At 45.4% G+C, this 21,981-nt stretch overlaps 1 protein-coding gene and 1 pseudogene across 2 annotated transcripts in view; one reads left to right on the forward strand and one right to left on the reverse strand.

Moving 5' to 3' along the window:
* Positions 1-11,713, reverse strand: part of NT5DC3 (5'-nucleotidase domain containing 3) — a 78,147-nt gene extending 66,434 nt beyond the window's left edge. The window contains exon 1 of one of the 2 annotated variants that reach the window (XM_049783157.1): positions 11,539-11,713. In XM_049783157.1, the coding sequence (XP_049639114.1) occupies positions 11,539-11,713 (175 nt within the window). Of the gene's footprint in view, positions 1-10,980; positions 11,039-11,538 lie in introns of those variants that run through there. The other variant, XM_049783158.1, reaches the window with a different exon arrangement.
* A 7,023-nt stretch (positions 11,714-18,736) lies between these two features.
* Positions 18,737-19,408, forward strand: LOC126022303 (high mobility group protein B2-like; annotated as a pseudogene).
* The last annotated feature ends 2,573 nt before the right edge of the window (positions 19,409-21,981 follow it).

Here is a 21,981-nt window from a genome sequence, read left to right on the forward strand (position 1 = left end):
ATCACTGGGTGTGACTCAAAAATCAAAAAACAAACAAACAAAAAAAGATCAAGGACTTTTGTCATGAAAATGTCTTCATTCCAGTATGAAGTAGAAGGGAATAGTGCCTCCTATCTGGTGAATCAGTGTTTCCTTATCTTAGTTACCATCACAAGAAGTCCAGGAAGCAAGCACTTATGACCCCAATTTGCAGCCACTAAAGCTGAGAAGTTAGTAATGTAACCACCAGTCCATGCAGCTTGTAAACACAGAATCAATAGCAGGTAGAAGGCCTACAGTAAATGTTCCTAAGATTTCCATTTCTCTAGTGATTCACTCAACTAGTAATTTTCCCTACATCCGTAGTTATCGGCAAAATCTAGAGAAACTTGCCCAGCTCTTTCAGGAGGTTTTGGAGGTTAAAATTATTTTTGCAACAAAACTTACAAACTGGAGAGATAGTCCAGCAGATAGGAAAGTACAGATAGCTAATAAATAGAAGCTTGCCTTGCATGTGGCTGATCCAGGTACCCACCAGGAGTGAGTAACCCCATAAGCACAGAACCAGATGCTTTGAGCACGACCAGGTGTGGGCTCCAAAACAAGATAATAATGATGATGATGATGATGATGATAATGATAATAATAATAATTAATAGTAATAATGTGTTAGCCAGAATCTCCACAATCACCCATCCACATTCTAATCCTGAGGACTAAAAAGATGTATCCATCTGGGCCAAGAAGATAAAAGAGAACAAACATTGATTATGAGCTGACTTTAAAATGAAGAGCTTCTCAGATGTGGGGTACAAGGGAACAAAGCAAAGGACTAGGCAAGTTCTAGGAGGGGACAGGAAGAGCCCCATTGACATTGGCACTTTGGTGGTAGATGTGGTATGATAATACTGAAGACCTCAATCTCTGTCCTCCATGTGCACCTGCCCTGAGGCTCATTCATAAAGTAAGAGTCTGTGGGGACGGAGAGATAGCACAGCAGTAATGTGTTTGCCTTGCATGCATCTGACCCAGGACAGACCCAGGTTTGATTCCCAGCATCCCATACGGTCCCTCAAGCCTGCCAGAGCAATTTCTGAAAGCAGAGCCAGGAATAACCCCTGAGCACTGCCAGGTGTAGCACAAAAATAAATAAATAAACAAACAAACAAACAAATAAAGAATCTGCACTGTGAGAGCTGTGGCCCTGGACAGAATCATCTTTATGAGTGGAACCACTCATAAAGTTACATTTAATAATACCATAAAGTAGAGGATGGAGAGATAGCACAGCAGTAGGACATTTGCCTTGCACATAGCCAATCCAGGATGGATGATGGTTCGAATCCCAGCATCCCATATGGTCCCCCATGCCAGGAGCAAGTTCTCAGAGCAGAGCCAGGAGTAACTCCTGAGCGCCGCCAGATGTGACTCAAAAATCATAATAATGGGGCCAGAGAGATAGCATAGAGGTAAGGCATTTGCCTTTCATGCAGAAGGTCATTGGTTCAAATCCTGAACCCCATATGGTTCCCTGAGCCTGCCAGGAGCGATTTCTAAGCATGGAGCCAGGAGTGACCCCTGAGTGCTGCCGGGTGTGACCCAAAAACCAAAAACCAAAAAAAAAATCATAATAATAATACCATAAAGTCATAAAGTCATCATTAGTAATGATCAAACACTGCAAAATAAATTCAAACAAGCCCATGGGAAGGCCAACCTGTGACTTATGTTATAGATGACAGTATATATTCAGTTCTATGGTCTCTCTCTCTCTCTCTCTCTCTCGCTCTCTCTCTCTCGCTCTCTCTCTCTCTCACACACACATACATACACACGCACACACACACACTCTCTCTCTCTCTCTCTCACACACACACACACACACACACACACACATACATACACACACACACACACTCTCTCTCTCTCTCTCTCTCTCTCTCTCTCTCTCTCTCTCTCTCACGGGTCAAGGGGAGACAGGAAGAGAAAGTGTGTGTGTGTTTTGTGTGCAGCACAGCAAATCAAGCCCCATGAAGGCTCCAAGGGCCATAACACCTCAAGAGCTGCTCCCATCTTTTATTTTTAGCCCCTGTGATTCTTCTCTGGTTTCTCAGAGCTCAGCTGCTCAGCTATGCATTCAAAAGAACATTCTTTGTTTGGTCCACCCCCTGCCACTGTGTGCATGCAAGCAACCTGTGTAAGACAGATTTTAGACTATCTGGCCTGCCAAACTGCTAGAAGTCAAGAGCCAAAAGAGATCCAAATCTAAAGCAGCATTCTTCAACCTTTGGGTTTTATACCTACAGACTGGGGTGCGGAACAGGGTAGAAATGAAAGATAATTCACAGACCGGCTGATGGCTAAGATAGAAACAAGAAGCAATGCAGACAATATCATATTGTCTTATTAAGTCCAATGTCATAAAATTAGAATGCTGCTTTTAGGTTTTTTTGGCAGACAGCCAGTAAATTTCCAACCCAGAACCGGCCCACAGCCCAGTAGGGTCTAGAACAGTACTCTAGAGGCTCTCTGGGCTGCATATGTCTGGACAGGCTGTTAAGAGACTGGTTCCTGGTAGTGGTCTTCCCCACCTTCCTCTTCATTGTGTTGATGCCCCCCCTCCCTCATCAGCCTCCACCACCACCTCCTAACTGAACATCGTGCCTTCTATAAAGGCACAGAATTCTGCTGGAGAGATACTTAAAGTCCATGTAGAAATTGCCAGCCTGGAACTATCTAAACCATGTTGGAAGATTTGGGAATGGGTGATGAAAGAGATGATGACCCAGTTCCTCTCCCACGTGTTAATGCAGCAATAGTTTAAAAAGGTTGTTCAGTGGTGTACCCACCACAGTGATGACCCCCCACTTCTGAAGATGACAAGAACAAAGAAAAACAGATGAACTCCCTGTTTGGGACCAAGAATCCCTGAAAGTGGAACAAGGAATGCTTTTTGAAATTACTCAGCTGCAAACTACTTAGACATCAAAGGTTTGCTGATGTCCCATACAAGACTCTTGTCAATATGATCAAGGGAGAGAACACCTGAGGTCATATGACATTCAATATCAAAAATGACTTCACTGGGACCTGAGAGATAAAATAGGTTCTGGGTCCCATCCCAGGCATCCCATATGATCCCCCAAGCCTGCTGAGAGTAATTCCTGAGTACAGAGCCAGTAGTAAGCCCTGAGCATCACTGAGTGTGAAGAAATAGATAAATAAAATAAAAATGACTTTACTGAAGAGAAAGCCCAGGTAGCAAAGAGAACCTGTGGTGTAAAGCAAAAGTTACCTGACACTGGAAGAGTTGTTTCCAATACTAGTCATACTTCTCTGCTTAAATAGTTAATATGGGACAAACTGTAGACAGAAGCAGCAGCCAATCAATAGTATTCGCAGAATATCATACTTACTGCATGTGTATTTTTAGGACAGATTCCAAATCTTTGAGTTTTTCCTCATATGATCAAGTTTCCTTTTTCTTCTTTTCTCTTTTCTGCTCTGAATAAGACAGAATTGTGGGTTCTCTATAGAAGATGACATTTGTTTTCAGCTTTCCCTCTTTTTTGTAAAATGACATCTGCCCATTTTATTGTCCAATTAACTCTAGTGGCCTAGTAAAAGCTGGCATTATAAATAAAAACAACTTGCAAAAAGTTCTCTGAGGGCCAAAGTGATAACACAGTGGGTAGGGTGTTGGCCTTGCATGTTGCAGAACCAGGATAGATCCCTAGCATCTATGTTTCCCCAAGGCCACCAGGAATAACACCTGAGTGCAACCGAGTGTGCCCCCAAAAAAAAAAAATTCTCTGAAACAGAAAAAGAGAGAGAAGAAAATAATGGCTGCTGAACTTTCCAGGTAATATGGTCCAGGCTGATCCCTCTGTGGCAGTCTAAGAAAGGACAAGGACAGATTTTCCTTTCTACATAAACTACAGCAGCTCTAACACCACCCCTGACACTCACTGGCAGAAAGGGCCCAGCTCCACATAACTTACCCTTATCAAACTTCAGAGCCATCTTATTTTAGATTTATAAACCCTAAATTGCATGGCCACAAGCAACTGCATGGACACGTCAATATATTGTGTGTCAAGTGTCAGTCCAGGAGTATCACAGGGAATCTAATGGAAATGTTATGTAGTAATCTACCTACCTCAGTGAGTCTAACCAGTACACAGAAGGCTCAACTAGCACCAACCACAGCACTTCACACTGATTTAATAACACTATGGAGATAACAATCATTTCAAACTGACCTGTGTTGATCTAAGATTTGATCATTCCGATTGCCTTTCTGTTGTAACAAGCATGATGCTTGTACCTGCATGAAGGCAGGTTATGGTGGTGGGTGGAAAACTGGGGGGAAGGTAACACTGGTGGTGGATTGGTGGATTGATGTTGGAACATTTAGTGCCTGAAATGATTGTATTAGAGCAACTTGTTGCTTATCAAGGTGTTACAATAAAAATCAAAAAGAAACAAATAAATAAAACTAAAAACAATGTTTGTGTGTGTGTGTGACAGAGAGGGAGAGAGAGAGACAGAGAGAGAGGGGGGAGAGAGAGGGGGGAGAGAGGGGGGGGAGAGAGGGGGGGAGAGAGGGGGGGAGAGAGAGAGACAGAGACAGAGAGAGAGACAGAGAGAGCCATGTTCCAGACAAATTTCTTCAGCTTTTGTGAAATTTTGAGGGGTGAAAAGGAAGGAGAAAGCTAAGGGCTACACCCTGCATTACTCAGGAGTGATATTGGTTCTGTGCTCAGGACCATATGTGGTTCTAGGCATCCAGCTAGGATTGGTGGGATATAAGGCAAGTGTATCAATCCCTGTACTGAATTCTAACCAAGTCCTCATGTGCAAGGCTTTTTTTGGTTGTTTTGTCTGTTTTGTTTTGAGGCCACACCCTGCAGTACTCAGGACTTACTCCTGGTTCTCCACTCAGGACTCTGGCACGCTTGGGGGACCATAGGAGGGGCTGGAGATCAAACCCAGGATGGCTATGTCAAAGCAAGCACCCTACATACTGTACCTACTACCCCTTGGCCCATGTGCAAGTTTTGTTTTGTTTGGGTTTTTGGTTTTTAGGCTTTTTTTTGTTTTGTTTTTGTTTTTTTTTGGTTTTTGGGTCACACTTGGTAGTGCTTAGATGTTACTCCTGGCTCCACACTCAGAAATCACTCCTGGCAGGCTCAGGGGACCATATGGGATGCCGGGATTCGAACCACCATCCTTCTGCATCCAAGGCAAACACCCTACCCCGTGCTATCTCTCCGGCTCCATCCATGTGCAAGGTTTAACCAAGAATTCAAGTCAGGAGGCCGGAGTGATGGCACAAGTGGTACGATGTTTGCCTTGCATACACGGCTGACCTTGGACAGACCGCAGCTCGATCCCCCAGTACCCCATGTGGTCCCCAAGCCAGGAGTGATTTCTGAGCGCAAAGCCAGGAGTAACCCCTGAGGGTCACCAGGTGTGACCCAAAAAAAAACAAAAAGAAATGGAAAAAAAAAAAAGAATCCAAGTCAGAAGAGCAGACTAATGGAGACTGCAGAAGCCAATATATGACAGAGACTGAGAATTTGCTGAAGGTACGGGTGCATCCACTTGGGCCTATTGTCCTTAGGACAGAATCTTCCCTCGGCTTTCTCCAGATTCTCAAAGGGTCCCTGGCTCCATGATTCTACATCCCTGCTTCATTCCAGTCTCCAGGGGAAGGCAGATGGTCATTAAGTATCTCTGGGTATGATTAATAAACTCATACACTCATCATACATGGCAAGTATCCATACATATATGTATATATGTGTGTTGTTGAGAGATTTTCCCATGTTGTATTTAAAGCGCCATTTTGAGATATTTATCTTAGGTAAAAAAAAGAAAAGGTGGAGCGAGAGCAAGAGTACAGAATCCCCTGCAATCCATATGGTTCCCCAGGCACCATCCAGGAATGAGCCCCTGATCATAGAACCATGAGTAGCCCAAATACCACTGAGTATGGCCTAAAAGCAAACCAACAAATAGGCGAGAAGTATTACATCTACTGCCTCTGACTCATGGGTTCTGACAAGCCCATCAAAAGAAAGCTTTCCTAGTCTGTTTCTGCTCATGTCTTCTACCACATCCCTCAGGCAGTGCTAAAATACAGTCTGAGGGACCTGGTACAGTTTTTACTCATCTCACAGGGCCAAGGGTTTCAAATGGCTGGTATGTAGGAGGGTCCCAGAGTCCAAGCAGCACCCTACTGGACCTAAACCATCAGGAGGCAAAGTCAGGCCAAGTAATCTCAGTATTGACTGTGGGGCCCCTAAGCAACACTGAAGATGACCCCCCAAAAAAATAAAGTAGACATGCACGAACCCCCCCAAAAAAATAAAGTAGACATGCACGAATATCACTGCCCACTGCATGTGGTCCACGAGAAGTGTCTGCATCTTATGCAGATTCCAGACTCAATCAGAAAACCTCTTGGAAAACACCCCCTCCATACATCTGAACACACAGTTTCTGATTGAGTTTTCTGCGGGGGAGAAAATGTCACACCAGCAGTGTTTAAGGGCTACTCCCAGCTTTCTGCTCAGGGCTTGTTCCTGGTGGTGCTCAAAGGAACCAGCATATTGAACCCCAGTACACCCACATACACTGCCACCCACTTTCCAACCCTCTAATTGAGACTTAAGTGTTCAACTGGGAACTTTGACGAACTCCTCAAGGCCCCCAGACCAGCTTCCAACTCTTCGCACTGAATCGCACCAATGATTCCACATAGTCTAGCCACATGCCCCAGGTTTCAAAAGACCAACTTGGGGTGACTTCTGAAGAGAAAGACCAGGACAGGATGGGAACGCCTGGGGGAAGCACAGACTTAAGGACTCTGTTCCAGGAGGAAGAAACAGGCAGGGACAGACAGTGATAAACTTGAAATAAGACACACAGCACATGACACAAGTGAAATAAACACCCGATGCAGATCTTGACACACAGATTGTCCCAACACATGAGGACAAACTCTCCTTGGGACGACCGATTATGGAATGGGATCATTCTTTGTCTTGGGAATAGAGGGGCTGTTCTAAGACTGTAGACTGTCTAACAGTATCCCTGGTTTCTACCTTGGGGGGTGGGGGGGAACAGCACCCCTTTCCCAAGCTTTGCAATCAGAAATGTCCTCAGATTATTGACCAGGTTCCACCCACCCCCATAGGGTATGGAGAAAAGTGCCCTCCCCCAACTCTCACTAAAAACAACAACTCTACCAGACACTGGGGCCTGTGCTCCTTTTCTGAAATATAGACACCCTGTGCTGAACCAAGCGCTATACAGGAGGCATAGATACAGCACTTCCCAAATTCTCAAGCAGATGAAAGAAAGAATTATATGCAAAGTACTTAACCAGTACTACTGAGAAAGTGCCAGGGCAGGCTATAGAGACAGCTCCACAGACTGAGTGCAACTCTGCATGAAGGAGGCCCAGGTTCAATACTGGACACCACATGGTCCCCTGAGCACTGTGACCTTGAATACCAGGAAGAAGGTAGTAAGCCAAGAAGAGCCCTTGAGCACTATTTGGTATGACCCAAGAACAGCACAACAAAATAAAACTCAAAAAATTGACATTAGGAGATAACAATGTAGTAGGGCGTTTGCCTTGCACACAACCAATCCAGGAAAGACAGTGGTTTGCATCCCAGCATCCCGTATGGTCCCCTGAGCCTTCCAGGGGCAATTTCTGAGCGCAGAGCCTGGAGTAACCCCTGAGTGATGATCTCTGAGTACAGAGCCAGAAGAAGCCCTGAGCACCATCCAGGGTGCCCCAAATAAAAGTAAAAGTTCAAGATCATCAAAAGCAAGGACTTGTCCCACCCACAGGAGCACGAGGAGGCAAGGCAGCTAAATGCAGCCAGCTGTGGTGAAGACTCCAGGGGAGAGGAGTCAAGAAAGGCCCAGGTAAGGAAGGAACTCTAACGCCTATTTACGACGTATCAGTTTGCTTCCTTCTTGGCAACAAATATGCAATAGTCAACTGAGAAGCTAGAGCAGCAGGGTTAAAAAAAAAAACAAACGGGCCCGGAGAGATAGCACAGCGGTGTTTGCCTTGCAAGCAGCCGATCCAGGACCAAAGGTTGTTGGTTCGAATCCCGGTGTCCCATATGGTCCCCCGTGCCTGCCAGGAGCTATTTCTGAGCAGACAGCCAGGAGTAACCCCTGAGCACCGCCGGGTGTGACCCAAAAACCAAAAAAAAAAAAACAAAACAAAAAAAAAAACAAACATAAAAGTCATCTGTACATTTAAAATTTACCTCTAAAGGAAAAGATGTTTTAGCTTTTTAAAAGTGATTTAAAAGGGTATGAGATAAAGGGTAACAGGGATAAAACTCACCTCTTCCCAGAGGTGAGCCATTTAACTAGTAAATGCTGCAGAAAGCAAGCTGAGCGTGAACATCCTGCATGCCACAGACCTCACTGCAGAGTTGGGCTAAGGGATGGTGAAGCCACAGATAAGGCAAGAAGGGAAAGTCCAATCAAGGGCTCTGTGTTCCCAAGCCTGAGACAGGGACCACGGGAGTATTTGCTGAGGATAGAGAGCCAGGATGAAGCATCTCATTCACAGACCGATGGGGCATGAAAAAGTTTGATAATTAAAGAGTGCAGTGGCCACTTTCACTGGCAGAGCCCAGAGATTAACTAGCTTGTTCAAGGTCACAGGGCTAGTTATTGGCAGTGTCAGCAACTGAAGAGGTTAGAGGCCCAAGCAAGAGAGAGCTAGAGGCTTCCATCCATGACTAAACCGAAGCCTAAAAGAAGCAACTAAGAATAACAGTTACTCTTTACTCAGCATCTGCTGGCAGCCAAGAACACACTGAAATCCTCCCCTATCCCGAGGAAAAGAAGTCAGAGAGGAAAGCCTTTTGCTAAAGGTCACGGAGTTCAGAACTCATAAATTTCTCTGAAGTCTCCCTCCTGAAAATTCCCAGGGAACACCACACCCCCAAGGGTCTGATGCTGAACTCTGTCAAACCCTTACACTATCTCATCTGGCAGGCAGCATCTAACAAACACTTTTCCTGAGGGAATGCGTCTCACCACTGTACCCTCAGCAGCTCTGTTCACAGATGAGACAGGAAGACCTGGGCAGCCCAGATGCCAGGTCTGTAAATGACGAAATTTGATCATTTAAAAAAAAAGTTTAAGGCAAAATTGTACAGGTTCTTACAAACTACAAAGTTCCCATTCCACCAAGTGTGGGCATGATATTTAGAGAGATGGAAGCTTATGATCACACACAAACTGGCACATATGTATTATAAAATACAGCTTGATTTGTAATAGTTCCAAACTGGGAACAACCAGATGTCCTTCAATGAGTGAGCTACGGTTAAACATTTAATGCTTAACGATGGTATTGGAAAGATAGGACAGCGGATAAAGTGCTTGTCTTGCACATGGCTAACCCCTAGGTTCCATCCCCACACCCCCTTCTGTCCCCCAAGCACCACCAGGAGTGATTCCTCAGCATAGAGCCAGGAATAAGCCCTGAGAACTTTCCGTTGTGGGCCCCCCAAAAATAAAATAAAAAATAAAATACTTTACCCTAGCTAAATAAAAAGGCAATCCGGGGTATACCTATACCAGCAAAGACTACTCAACAATTAGAAAACTATTTTTTAAATATATCCATTATTGATACAATATACAATTTAGGTGACTCTCCAGTAACTTCTGCTTGGTGAAAATTCTCAATTCCCGAAGAGATGACTCAGTGGGCACTGCATGTTTTGGTCCCCTAAGCAAGTCCATAGGAGAAATCCCCAGCACAAAGCCAGGAGCGGCTTCTGAGCACTCCTAAGAAGAGTCCCCAGACAAACGAAACAAAAATGCTGATTCCAAAAGGTTACTCTCTGCACCATCCAACTACACAACATATTTGATTAATAAATTTTAGATGTGGAGACCAGATGATGGCCCATAATGTGAGGGAAGGCATTACCTCCCAAATACAAAGACTTGGGTGTGGTTACAGACAATGAGAGAGATTGTGTAGTAAACAACTCTGCAACTACAAACCCAATGTGGAGCTAGATCCACAAATTCATAAAACTAGATACACACACACACACACACACACACACACACACATCCAACTCCGTAAGGCATGAGAATATGATTTGTTAGTGATAGCAATGTCAACATACTTGTGATTCTGTATCATTGTTCTGCAAGAAGAAAACAAAGGGACAGGGGTATGTCCAAATGCCTGTGCTCACTCCCACCACTAAACACAAATATACAATTACCTCCATTTGAAATCTCAATCATAAAAATCATGCTTCTCTCCAAGCTCCAAATGCAGGTTCCTCTCCACTAGACCCACACACAGCCCCCTGGAATTCAGATGAAAAATTAAATAAAACAAAGGGAGAACCAAAACCCTTTCATAGTAGTCAGCCTTGCCACTCAGAAAAGCATCCCAATGAGTGCCTCCTGCTATTATTGTTCAAACTGACTTCTGCGCAAAAGATGAAAAATGGGATGAAAAATGCTTTCTCCCACCAAATATTTCTTCTCATTATCTCTGTCATCTCCACCTCCCAGTTCCTTTCCCCATAAAAAAAAAATCTATAAAAATTGTTCTAGGGTGGGCAAGGATTCAATCCCCAGAACCCCAGATGGTTCCCTGGGCCGCGCCAAAAAGGATCCCTGAGTGTAGAGCCAGGGGTAACCTGAGCGCTGCTGGGTAGGACCCAAAAACTGAAAAATAAATAAAATTGCTGCTCTGTCTTCCTTGAAAGCACGGATCGGCAATTGCGGGAAGGTAAGAAGCTAAGAAAACACATAAAGGGTGAGGGTCTGAGGTTGACCTGAGGTCAAGGCGTGACCTTGACCCGATTCCTTAAACCTGAGTGTCCCGTTCCCATCTAACGGCTGAGGTGGCACCTCCCTGTAGAGAAGGAGAATTCGGGGAGCCGATCCCCGCGGTCGTATTTCACTAGGTCTTCTCACCGGGTTCCCGCAGCAAGCGAGCTGTTTGTCATCCCCCGGGCACAAAGTTGTCGCTACCTGTGCGGGATCCCCCTGGTCGGTGAGCGCGGCAAATAGCGCGGAGCATCCCCATCGGGACCCTTTCCCCTCGCAAACACTACAGATCCCACCGAGTCTGTAAAAACGAAAGAACGCTCAACGCATGAGCTGCCGCCCGGGACCCTGCAGCCGCGGGGATCCGGGGTGACCTGCCCGGCCCCGGCGGCTCCAAGTGCTGGCTCGGTGGCGACACCGACCGACGAGCGCCGGACGCGGCCCCCGAGCCAAGCGCGCCCGAGGCGCCGCCGAGCGCCAGGTCCAGCCCAGCCTCGGCCCCGGGAGCTTCTGGCGCCGCTTCCGACCCCGCCGGTCCGGCCAGGGCATCGTCCGCGCTCTCCGAGACGCACTGCGGAGGCCGCGGGGTGGCCGGCAGCGGGCGCGAGCGCGGGGCGCGGCGGAGGGGAGCCCGGGAGCCCGCGGCGGTGGAAGGCCCGCGCCCCGCCGAGCGCGCGACCGGGCTGGGGGCGCCGCCACACTCACCGTCCGTGTTCCGCTTCGCCTCCCGATAGCGCTCCCACAGGTAGCGCTTCATGTCCGGGGCGGTCCCCGGAGCCGAGCACAGCCGCCGCACGGGCCGCCCCCAGCCGGCCCGCCAGGACGCCGCCGCCCTCGCGCCCGCCCCACGGGCCGCGGCCGCCGCCGCCGCCGTGGCCATGCTTCGGGCCGCTCCGCTCCGCTCCGATGGCGCCGCGGGGCCGAAGCGCGCGGGATCGAGCCCGGCCGCGGGTGGCTCCGGCGTCGGGACACGTGGCGGCGCGGCCCGCCCCTTCGGCCGCCGCCGGGCGGGGCCTGGGTCCCCGGAGAGGCGGGTCCGGTCCGTGCCAGGGGCGGGCCTGGCCAGAGGGGCGGCGTCTGGACCCGCTGCGAGGACAGGCCGGCTGGTCCCTGGGCAGATAGGAGGCAAATCGCTGGGCCTGCTGCAGTGCCCTTTTTTATTTGTTTGTTTGTTTGTTTTGTTCGGTTCCTTTGGGTCACACCGGCGGCGCTCAGGGATTCGCTCCTGGCAGGCTCAGGGGACCATATGGGATGCCGGGACTCGAACAACCGTTTGTCCTAGATCGGCTGCGTGCTAGGCAAACGCCCTACCTCTGTGCTATCGCTCCAGCCCCTATAGTTCCTTTTTGTCTTTTTAACCATTTTTATTGAGGTACCGGGATTTGCTGTGCTATTAATTATACTTGTCAAGCAGACAGCGTTCCAACACTACATCCATCACCAAAGAGGCCGCCTCCTCCCACCCCCGTATATTCAGTGGGCATAGACGAGATCTCCAGTTCCGGTGTGCAAACGTAGGTGTAGCGAGGAAAAAATGGGGGGCTCCTTGCCGGCCTGGGCTCCCGAGATCCGACCCCTCCTTGTCAAGCTCCGCAGCTTCCTTCCCCCTGTCCCCGTGGCCTGTCCCCGCACTCCCACGGACTGACTGTGCGCCTCTGATCACGGTGCCAAGAGGTGTCCTCCTTATGCGCGGTGGCTGGGTGCCTGTGAGGAAACAGCTGGCCTCTGTTTCCACAACGTGGACTGATCGTTTGAAATGCAACCCCTTCCGCACAGCCAGGGCCCTCCTAAGGAACGGACCTGCCTGGCGCCTACACTAGTTCTGTGCCTCCTGGTCCCACCGAGGCCAAACACAGAGGCTCTCTGCCACGCGCGACCTTTCTGCGCTGGACTGAGTTCGCAACCCCTGCGGAAAGGCTGATTGTTGCACCCACCATGCCCGCACCCCCTAGCAAGGCTGAGAAAGTCTAGACTGCTCATTACTATGGAGACAAACAACCCAAAGCATTAGGGCCCATGGAAGGTGTGTATGTGTTATCATGTACATTCTCAGTAACCCCCAAAAGTGGAGGCCATGATCTCTCCAGCCAACTGAAATCACTTTCCTGAAGCTTGCAGCTATACCGTACATTTCTTTTTTTTGTTTGTTTGTTTGTTTGTTTTGTTTTGTTTTGTTTTGTTTTGTTTTGTTTTTGGGCCACACCCGGCGATACTCAGGGGTTACTCCTGGCTGTCTGCTCAGAAATAGCTCCTGGCAGGCACGGGGGACCATATGGGACACCGGGATTTGAACCAACCACCTTTGGTCCTGGATCGGCTGCTTGCAAGGCAAACACCGCTGTGCTATCTCTCAGGGCCCAGCTGTACCCATTTCTTCCATTAGTCTTCCGGTTTAACATGAATGATAAGGGGAAAGGTAAACTATGGCCCGCGGGCCACATATTGTATTTCTTCCCGTTTTGTTTCTTCACTTGAAAATAGGACATATGCAGTGTGCATTGGAATTTGTTCATAGTTTTTGTTTTTACTGTAGTCTGGCCCTCCAACGGTCTGAGGGACAATGAACTGGCCCCCTGTTTAAAAAGTTTGAGAACCACTGAATCCTTAGTGTTAAATGAGGGGGCAGAGACATAATACAGGAGTAACGCAAGCACTTTGTAACCTGCGCCTTGAGCACCACATATGGTCTCCAGAACCCCACCAGGAGTGATTCCTAAGCACAGAGCCAGAACTTAGTCCTGGGCACAACCAGGGGTGGCCAAAACAAAACTAAACAAAACAAACAATAGGGGGGGGAAGTTACTGAGTACTAATTTAAAAATTACTAAGATAGGGACTAAAGCAATAGCACAGTGAGAGGGCGTTTGCCTTGCATACGGCTGGCCCAGGTTCTATCCTCAGCATCCCATATAGTTTTGGAGCCTGCCAGGAGTGATTTCTAAGCATGGAGCCAGGAGGAACCCTTGAGTGCCACCAGGTTTGGTCCAACTCTCACCCCAAATCACTAAGGTATCAATAAATAGTTTAAAACAGATAAGAGGGGCTGAAGCAATAGTACAGTGCATAGGGCATGCCACTGATCCCAGGTTCAATCCCCACATCCCCTATGGTCTCCCTATCAGGTCAGGAGTAATTTCTGAGTGCCAGAAGTAAGACCTGAGCGTCGTTGGATGTGACCCAAAAACTAAAAACAAGCAAGCCCAATAAATAGAGAAGATATAAAATCCATAGACTCTGGTGCTTCAAACTTATGGTATAGTTAATTTATTCCAATATATATCTTGTGTTACTTGTGTTTCACACAAAGATAAGGTTTTGGTCACAGGGATTGTAAATTGTGTTTACATAAAAATTAGTTCATCAATCCAAAATAGATTAAAACCAAAGAAATCTAAGTTACCATGAGAGCATTAATAATGTTTCTGTATATTTTTAAATATGGTACACAGTGATTCTTCTAAAATTCTTCTCCTTATCACTAACAGAAGTGGTCTTAAAAGTAGCAACAACAACAACAACAAAAAAACTATACAAAACTATACTCCCAGAAGACTGTGTTCCAGGCCTTACTTCAGCTTCATTCCCTTCATTCTGATATTTGAAAAACAGTGTTTTCTCAAATAATAGGTGCTTATTGGACAGCTCTCTGTGATAAATATTTGTTTTATATAAACTAAAAGAAGTATTTTCTATGTATACAAATAAGTTTATATGTGTAAATGTGATGGGTATATTCATACATGCATACAGACTTAAATATATGAGAACATATATGAAAAGTATATATAAATATATATGAAAAGTATGCATGAAAATTTAAGTGCAGGGGCCAGAGGCATGATACAGTCGATAGGGGATTGCACAGCCAACCAGAGTTCAATTCCAGCATCCTACATGGTCCCACAAGCCACAAGGAGTGGGTGTAGTCCTAAAAAAGAAAGAACCCCTATTAGAATATAGGGCAACTTGGGGCCGGCGTGGTGGCCCTAGAGGTAAGGTGTCTGCCTTGCCAGCTCTAGCCTAGGATGGACTGTGGTTCGATCCCCCGGCGTCCCATATGGTCCCCTGCTGCAGACGTGTTAGCGTCCCTAAGCAAAAACTTAGTGGGTTAGATAAATCTCACTAGGAATAAGCAGGTACACAAGGCAGATGAATATGAAATATGAAAATTAAATAAATGAGACCACACAAAATGAATTGTATGGGGACTCACATCCAAGAGACAAGAGACAAATTTATTTTTCAGCTGATGACATTTTTAAGCACGAGCTCTGGTATGCAGGGTGTTGTCAGGGAGAACAAAGAGTAGGAGAGCAGTACAATGGGGAAACAGGCCTAGAATCTACATATCAAATGACTATCCTATAGGTGAGAAAGACCCCTGTTGGAGGTTGGTGATGAAATTGTTTTTGGGTAAACAGAAAAACAGGTTTATCAAGAAAACAGGAGGAGAGAGACAAAAATATTTATGATGTTTATCTGGTTGCTGGAAAGTAGATTTTTGGGGGGACGGAAATAATTGTTTACCATCATAGAGCTAGACTCAGAAAAACAAGCTGCTGGCACCAGGTTATACTAGTCACAAATAAACTAGCCAGCAGGGAACTTTTGGCGGGCTTTGGTACTGACATTTCTTTGTCTGTAGGAAAGCTGAGGCTGGATTTCTATAGTGACCAAATAAAGAGAAAATGTAATGTCACAGTCATGTTGGAATTACAGCCAATAATCCACATAAAGGGTCAAATGATTGACTTCTCTGAACAGGCCTTTTGGCAAATAATTCTTTGGGAGGAAGGCACTGCACCGGGAAGGCAAAAAGCCACGTCTGGTGCGTGCTTTCTTTAAGTGGGGGGGGGGGGTAAACAGTCCCCCAAGCCAGGAGTAACCCCTCAGCGTCACTGGGTGTGGCCCAAAAACAAAAAAAAAAAAGAATATAGGGCAACCCTATTAGCACACAGTAACCTTCTTAGAATATAGTAAATAAAAAAATTACTATATTGATCCTTGGATCCAATGCCTTGTTGAATCCTTATTTATACTAGATTATTTTGTACAAGATTAATCTTTAAGTACAGAAATATCTATGAATGATGGCTATTTTAATTCTACCTTGTTGCCTTTTTCCTTTTGAGGAACCAGAGCAATAGCACAGCAGGTCAGGCATCTAATTTGCACGCAGCCCACCTGGGTTCGATCCCCAGCATCCCATACAGTCCCCTAAGCCTGCCAGGAGTGGTTTATGAGCACAGAGCTATGAGTAACCCCTGAGGGCCACTGGGTGTGACCCAAAAACCAGTAAGTAAATAAATAAATGATAAAATAAAATATCGCATTGACTATTTTTATGTTAATAGAAGGATTTTTTTCCATAGTTGCTTTTTTTTTCAGTTTTGGGTCATACCTGTAGGTGCTCAGGAATACTTCGGGCAGTCTCAGGGGACCATGTGGTTTGAACCCAGGTCTGCCATGTGCAAAGCAAGCCCTCTACCACTGCTGTTTTTCTACCAGTTTGATGATGATGATTAGTTCTTCCTAAACTGCTAATTTGCATTCTAAGTGGATATTTATTTTATTGAGTGTTGTCTTAATATAAATAATTAGTCCTAGTGTTGGTGGGGGATGGTAAGGCCTTACTGGACTCGACCCGGCTCCTGCAGCCCTGAAGGTCTAACTGGTCTGAAGGTTGCAGGGTAAGGGCAGAGAGATTCACAAAGCAGTCAGATGAAGTTCCAGGAGTCAGCCAGCTTTATTTCACAATCCCTTCCACCATGTACACCTCTTCACATGGCCTCCTATACTAAGCCTTTTCCCAGCAGCTACTTCTCCACTCCTATTGGGCTCTCTCGGCCTCCATCTCCCTTTCAGCTGTTTTTATCAGGCTTCCAGGCTGCCTAACTCCCTTTGGTGATGTTACTGCTGCTGCTTCTTTGATGATACTGAATTGCTCATGCTGAATCTGATGCTGTATCTCTGATGATGATGGCTCTCTATCGCTTCTCTCTCTAACTCTCCTCACCCCCTCTCTCTCCCCATTGCAGACTCTTCTACCCGCCCATTCCAGGTGTGGGTAGTTCTGATCATTCGGGTGGGATAGATGAGTTAGGGGAGGGGATAACCATATTCAAGGGCTCTTTATTCATATAGTCATGTGAATATAATTATTCTATCAGTGATGAATTATGGGCAAAAGATACTTCACACTGCTATGATGAAACTCATTTTGTTTTGATTTATACAAAGATGGGTTTGACATATAAGAAAAGCATATTATGGGGCCAGAGCGATAGCACAACAGTAGGGTGTTTGCCTTGCACGAGGGTGACCCTTGACAGACCTCAGTTCAATCCCCAACGTCCCATATGGTCCGCCAAGCCAGGAGCGATTTCTAAGCACATAGCCAGGAGTAACCCCTGAGCATCACCGGGTGTGGCCCAAAAACACCAAAAAAAAAAAAAAAAAAAAAAAGTAAAGCATATTCTTTCCTAATATTCTTACTATTTTTATTATTTTAAATGTATTTTATTTTTGTTTCAAAATGAGTTTTTATACCAAAAAATTATATTCTGGGGGCTAGTGCAATAGCATAGCAGTAGGGCATTTGCCTGCATGCAGCCAACCTTGGACGGACCCAAGTTTAATTCCCGGCATCCCATATGGTCCCACAAGCCTGCAGGAGCGATTTCTGAGCAGAGAGTCAGGAGTGACCCCTGAGTGCCAACATGTATGGCCCAAAAATTCCCCCCCAAATTATCTTCTCCAATACAAATATGAATCCCTTTAACATTAGTAAATATTTTATATGTTAATAATAATAATCTCTTATAATACTCAATAAAATATAATATATTCAGGGACTAAAATATTAAGTCCCCAAACCTTGATTATCTTCACATCTAAGCATTTTGAAAGAAAATGCCTCATCAAAGAATTCTAGAAAGACAATGAGAAAAATCTTTACACAGCAGAACCCCTGATTATTTTTATTCAGTATTGGAATCATGGAGGTCTTCAACAATTTTCTGTCACAGAGTTCTTAGACTAAAACTCTGGAGGAAGTGAACTGTAATTGGGGATGTAAAAAAAGATATTTTTTAAATATAAATTCAGTCAAATAATCCAGGAACTGAGCAGAGCTGCTTGGAGCCTCTAGAAACTTGTCTTTTTTTCCCTCTCTAATTTCCAGGTGACAAAACCCTTTGCCATGAAAGCTGAACATGATCATCTGTTTCACACAAAGGTAAAAGTTTCCAGGAGTAATTTTTCTTTGTCTTTGCTGCTTCGTTTTCTGATTCTTCCCAGGTTTCACCATTCTGCTGAATCTTTTGCTGGATCTTCTCCCCATAAGCAAGGGATCTCCAGTATTTTTTGCTCTTTCCAGGAGCACATTTTGATTTTTCTGAAATCGTGTAAGAGATCAAGTCCGGGGCGTTAATGCAGTGTGGGAACTTACCAGCACTTTCGCACATGGCAGAGCTCACAGTTGTGTAGCTATGGGCAGTGTGGTAGTTTAATCCAAGCAGTAGTTCTCTCATTTTGGTGTCTTTCTTACTGCACTCCCAGTATTTCAGGGTCACCGCTGTTCTGCTTCAATTCAATTTCCCTCAGAAGTCTGTAAAAGATGGAAAGATGTCTGAATGCCCGGAATCATCTTTTACTTTGAGATTTAGTAGAACAGAAACTCACAGGAGGATTCCAGAGACTGATGCATGAGAAGATCCCAGGTAAGTGGTCCTCAAGTCAAATGATCTGTATAGTGGCTCGTAGAAGAGTGCAAAACAAGAGGCTGCGGCTTGCGTTAGGACCGACCAGTTCTCCCCGGAACGAGCCTTGGCGGATCGCGGCGACTGAGGCGCCACCGAAGCCAACTCGGCGGACTCTGAGGACACGCGGCCTTGCCTTCGCCATGGGCAAAGGAGACCCCAACAAGCCGCGGGGCAAGATGTCCTCGTAAGCCTTCTTCGTGCAGACTTACCGCCAGGAGCACAAGAAGAAGCACCCGGACTCCACCGTCAACTTCGCCGAGTTCTCCAAGAAGTGCTCCGAGAGATGGAAGACCATGTCTGCGAAGGAGAAGTCCAAGTTTGAGGACATGGCCAAGAGCAACAAGGCCTGCTATGACCAGGAGATGAAGAACTACGTGCCCACCAAGGTGGATAATAAGGCGAAGGGCAAGAAGAAAGACCCCAGTGCGCCCAAGAGGCCCCCGTCTGCCTTCTTCCTGTTTTGCTCTGAATATCGCCCCAAGATCAAGAGCGAGCACCCCGGGCTGTCCATTGGGGATACGGCCAAAAAGTTGGGGGAGATGTGGTCTGAGCAATTCGCCAAGGATAAGCAGCCCTACGAGCAGAAAGCGGCGAAACTGAAGGAGAAATATGAAAAGGATATTGTTGCATACCGTGCCAAGGGCAAAAGTGAAGTAGGAAAGAAAGGTCCTGGCAGGCCTACAGGTTCAAAGAAGAAGAATGAACCAGAAGATGATGAAAAGGATGAGGAGGAGGAGGAAGAGGAAGACGAGGAGGAGGAGGAAGAAGACGAAGAATAAATGGCTATTCTGTAATGATAATGGATGGGGTGTGCGTGCGCTCAGGCAATTATTTTTCTAAGAATGTAAATTCAAGTGCAGCTCAATATTAGCTTCAGTATAAAAACTGTACAGATTTTTGTATAGCTGATAAGATTCTTTGTAGAGAAAATACTTTTTTTAAAATAAAATGCAGGTTGTAGCTTTTTGAGGAGCTACTCCACAGTTAGATTTAAAAGCTTCTGATGTTGAATGTTTCTAAATATTTAATGGTTTCCTTAATTTCTTGTGTATGGTAAGACAAAAAATTGGTAGGAACTAGTAAGATAGGAAATTTTGGTTTTTTTTAGAATGTTGCATTTTGTTTTTTAAGAAAATTTTGTAATAAAATTATGTATATTCTAAAAAAAAAGTGATCTGTATAAGTACCTCATGGCTTCTACAAGGTGGAATTGGAAGACTCGCTCAGCAACAACTGACCTGCTGGATGTGTGAAATGAAGAATAAAAGAATAATGGCAAAAAAAAAAAGAAGTCAACAATTGATGAAGACAGGAAAAGAATTCATGATACAATGCCAGGTACCATTTTCAGTCGTTTAAATAATTTAAATCAGTGGCCTAAACATATTTAAATTTTTTAAATACATTTTTCAATCTTATTTGTAAGTACTTGTTTATTCATTGTATTCCTTATAAGATTACTTTTAAGGGGCTATTTTATACCATTTATTATCAATGGGATAATGATGTTTGTAGGGCATTGCCTCTGGCATGTGGAGAGACCGCTGGGTATCTACAAATGAAAAACATGGACAGCTGACCCAGCCAATGTCCTGGTACTAACATTAATCATCTCAGCAAGTTTATGTGCGTAATTACCATCTGCTGGGCCTGTGTAATTCTGGAAGATAGACGCTATCATCACTTATCTCTTTTTCCTCCTCTCTTTTGATAGGTTTGGGTATTTTCCCCCTTTGATATCTTATTTTTGCACTATACCCAGCATGCACTATGTCTGGCAGTGCTCGTCTTGTGGGAGGGACTATGTGGAGGCAGGAATCAAATCCCTTTGAGCTCTCTTCCTGGGCCTTTTATTGGTGGAGGGGCCATACCTGGTGATGTTCAAGGGTTATTCATCGATCTGCACTCAGTAATTATTCCTGGTGGATGTGTGGGGGTACCATATAAGGTGTCAGACCGTGAACACAGGTCACTGTGTGTTCGACAAGTGCCTTACTCACTGTACTATCACTCTAACCCCTTGCCTTTCTTTTTCAATAGGCTACATAGTCCAGTGGCTCAAATATCAAAAAGCAAGTATATATTAAGAGGAACATTCCTCTTCCTCTGTGAAATCTTTTAGTTACTTTCTTTGGGGGCTACAATGCAGTGATACTCAGGGGTTATTCCTAGTTCTTCACTCAGAAATCACTCCTGGCAGTACTTAGAGGACCATATGGGATGCTGAAGATCAAACTCAGTCAACTACATGCAAGGTAAGCAACTTACCCACTGTACTATCTCTCCATATAATCTTCTAAAATGTGTGTTTCCATGGGAGCTGCAGTGATAGCACAGTGGTAGGGCATTTGCCTTGCATGTTGTTGACCCAGGACAAACCTGGGTTCAATCCCCGACGTCCCATATGGTCCCTGAACCTGCCAGGAAAGATTTCTGAGTACAGAGCTGGGAGTAACCTCTGAGCACCACCAGATGTGGCCCAAGACACTAAATAAATAAATTAAATAAATAAAAATGTGTCCTGAATTTTTACTAACCGTTCACTGACTTTCTAAAGATGAAAAAGAGGTTAAGTAGTCTGCTCCAGCAGGGTAAAAAGATAGTACAGTGAGTAGGGGTACTTTCCTTGCACATGCCCTTGAGCACCACCAGGTGTGACCTCACCAAATTAAAAAGAAATAAAGTGATTTGTTCCACTTTGTGATCGGATAATCCCCAGCCCAGGCCCTTGAAAACTCCCCAAGCTTTATATATAGCTGTCACTCTTGTAGGTTGCTGGGCTGGCCTCTCTTGAATTCTGCTCCACAGTCATTGATTGGGTCTCATCTTGCCCACAGCTTCTTCTGGAAATCTGGTAGGAGTTTTCATCAGCTCTACTTAGCAATTTTGCCTGAGCCTTGCACAGTGGTTGAGCCGGGACTCATTTGCAGAGGCCTTTCAGACACCCAAGCCAGATCCTGTACACTCTTCCTTTCTGCCCAAAGTTCTTTAAGAGATTTTGACTTACACTGGTGGTGGGAATGCCCCTCATTGTCACTATGTGCCTTAAATATTACTGTGAATGATTTGTAATTCACTTTTACCACAATAAAAATTAAAAAAAAAGAGAGAGAGATTTTTGACTTGAGCCAAGGAGAGAATTCAGGTTTTACATGCAAGTGACTCGGGTTCAATCCCTGGCAATTCATGGTCCTCTGTGCACTACCAGGAATGACTCCCAGGCACTAAGCAGGGAGTAGGCGCTGAGCATCCACCAAGGAGATAAAGAGACAGAGTCAGAGACAGAGAGGAAGAGAGAAGAGACTATAATTTGCTGTGGCATTGAAGCTATCACAGAGGCCATTCTCTGGAAGCCTATAGTCATATTACTTCAAATTCCTTCCTT

This window comes from Suncus etruscus, chromosome 11, assembly GCF_024139225.1.
Source record: "Suncus etruscus isolate mSunEtr1 chromosome 11, mSunEtr1.pri.cur, whole genome shotgun sequence".
Lineage (NCBI taxonomy): Eukaryota > Metazoa > Chordata > Mammalia > Eulipotyphla > Soricidae > Suncus > Suncus etruscus.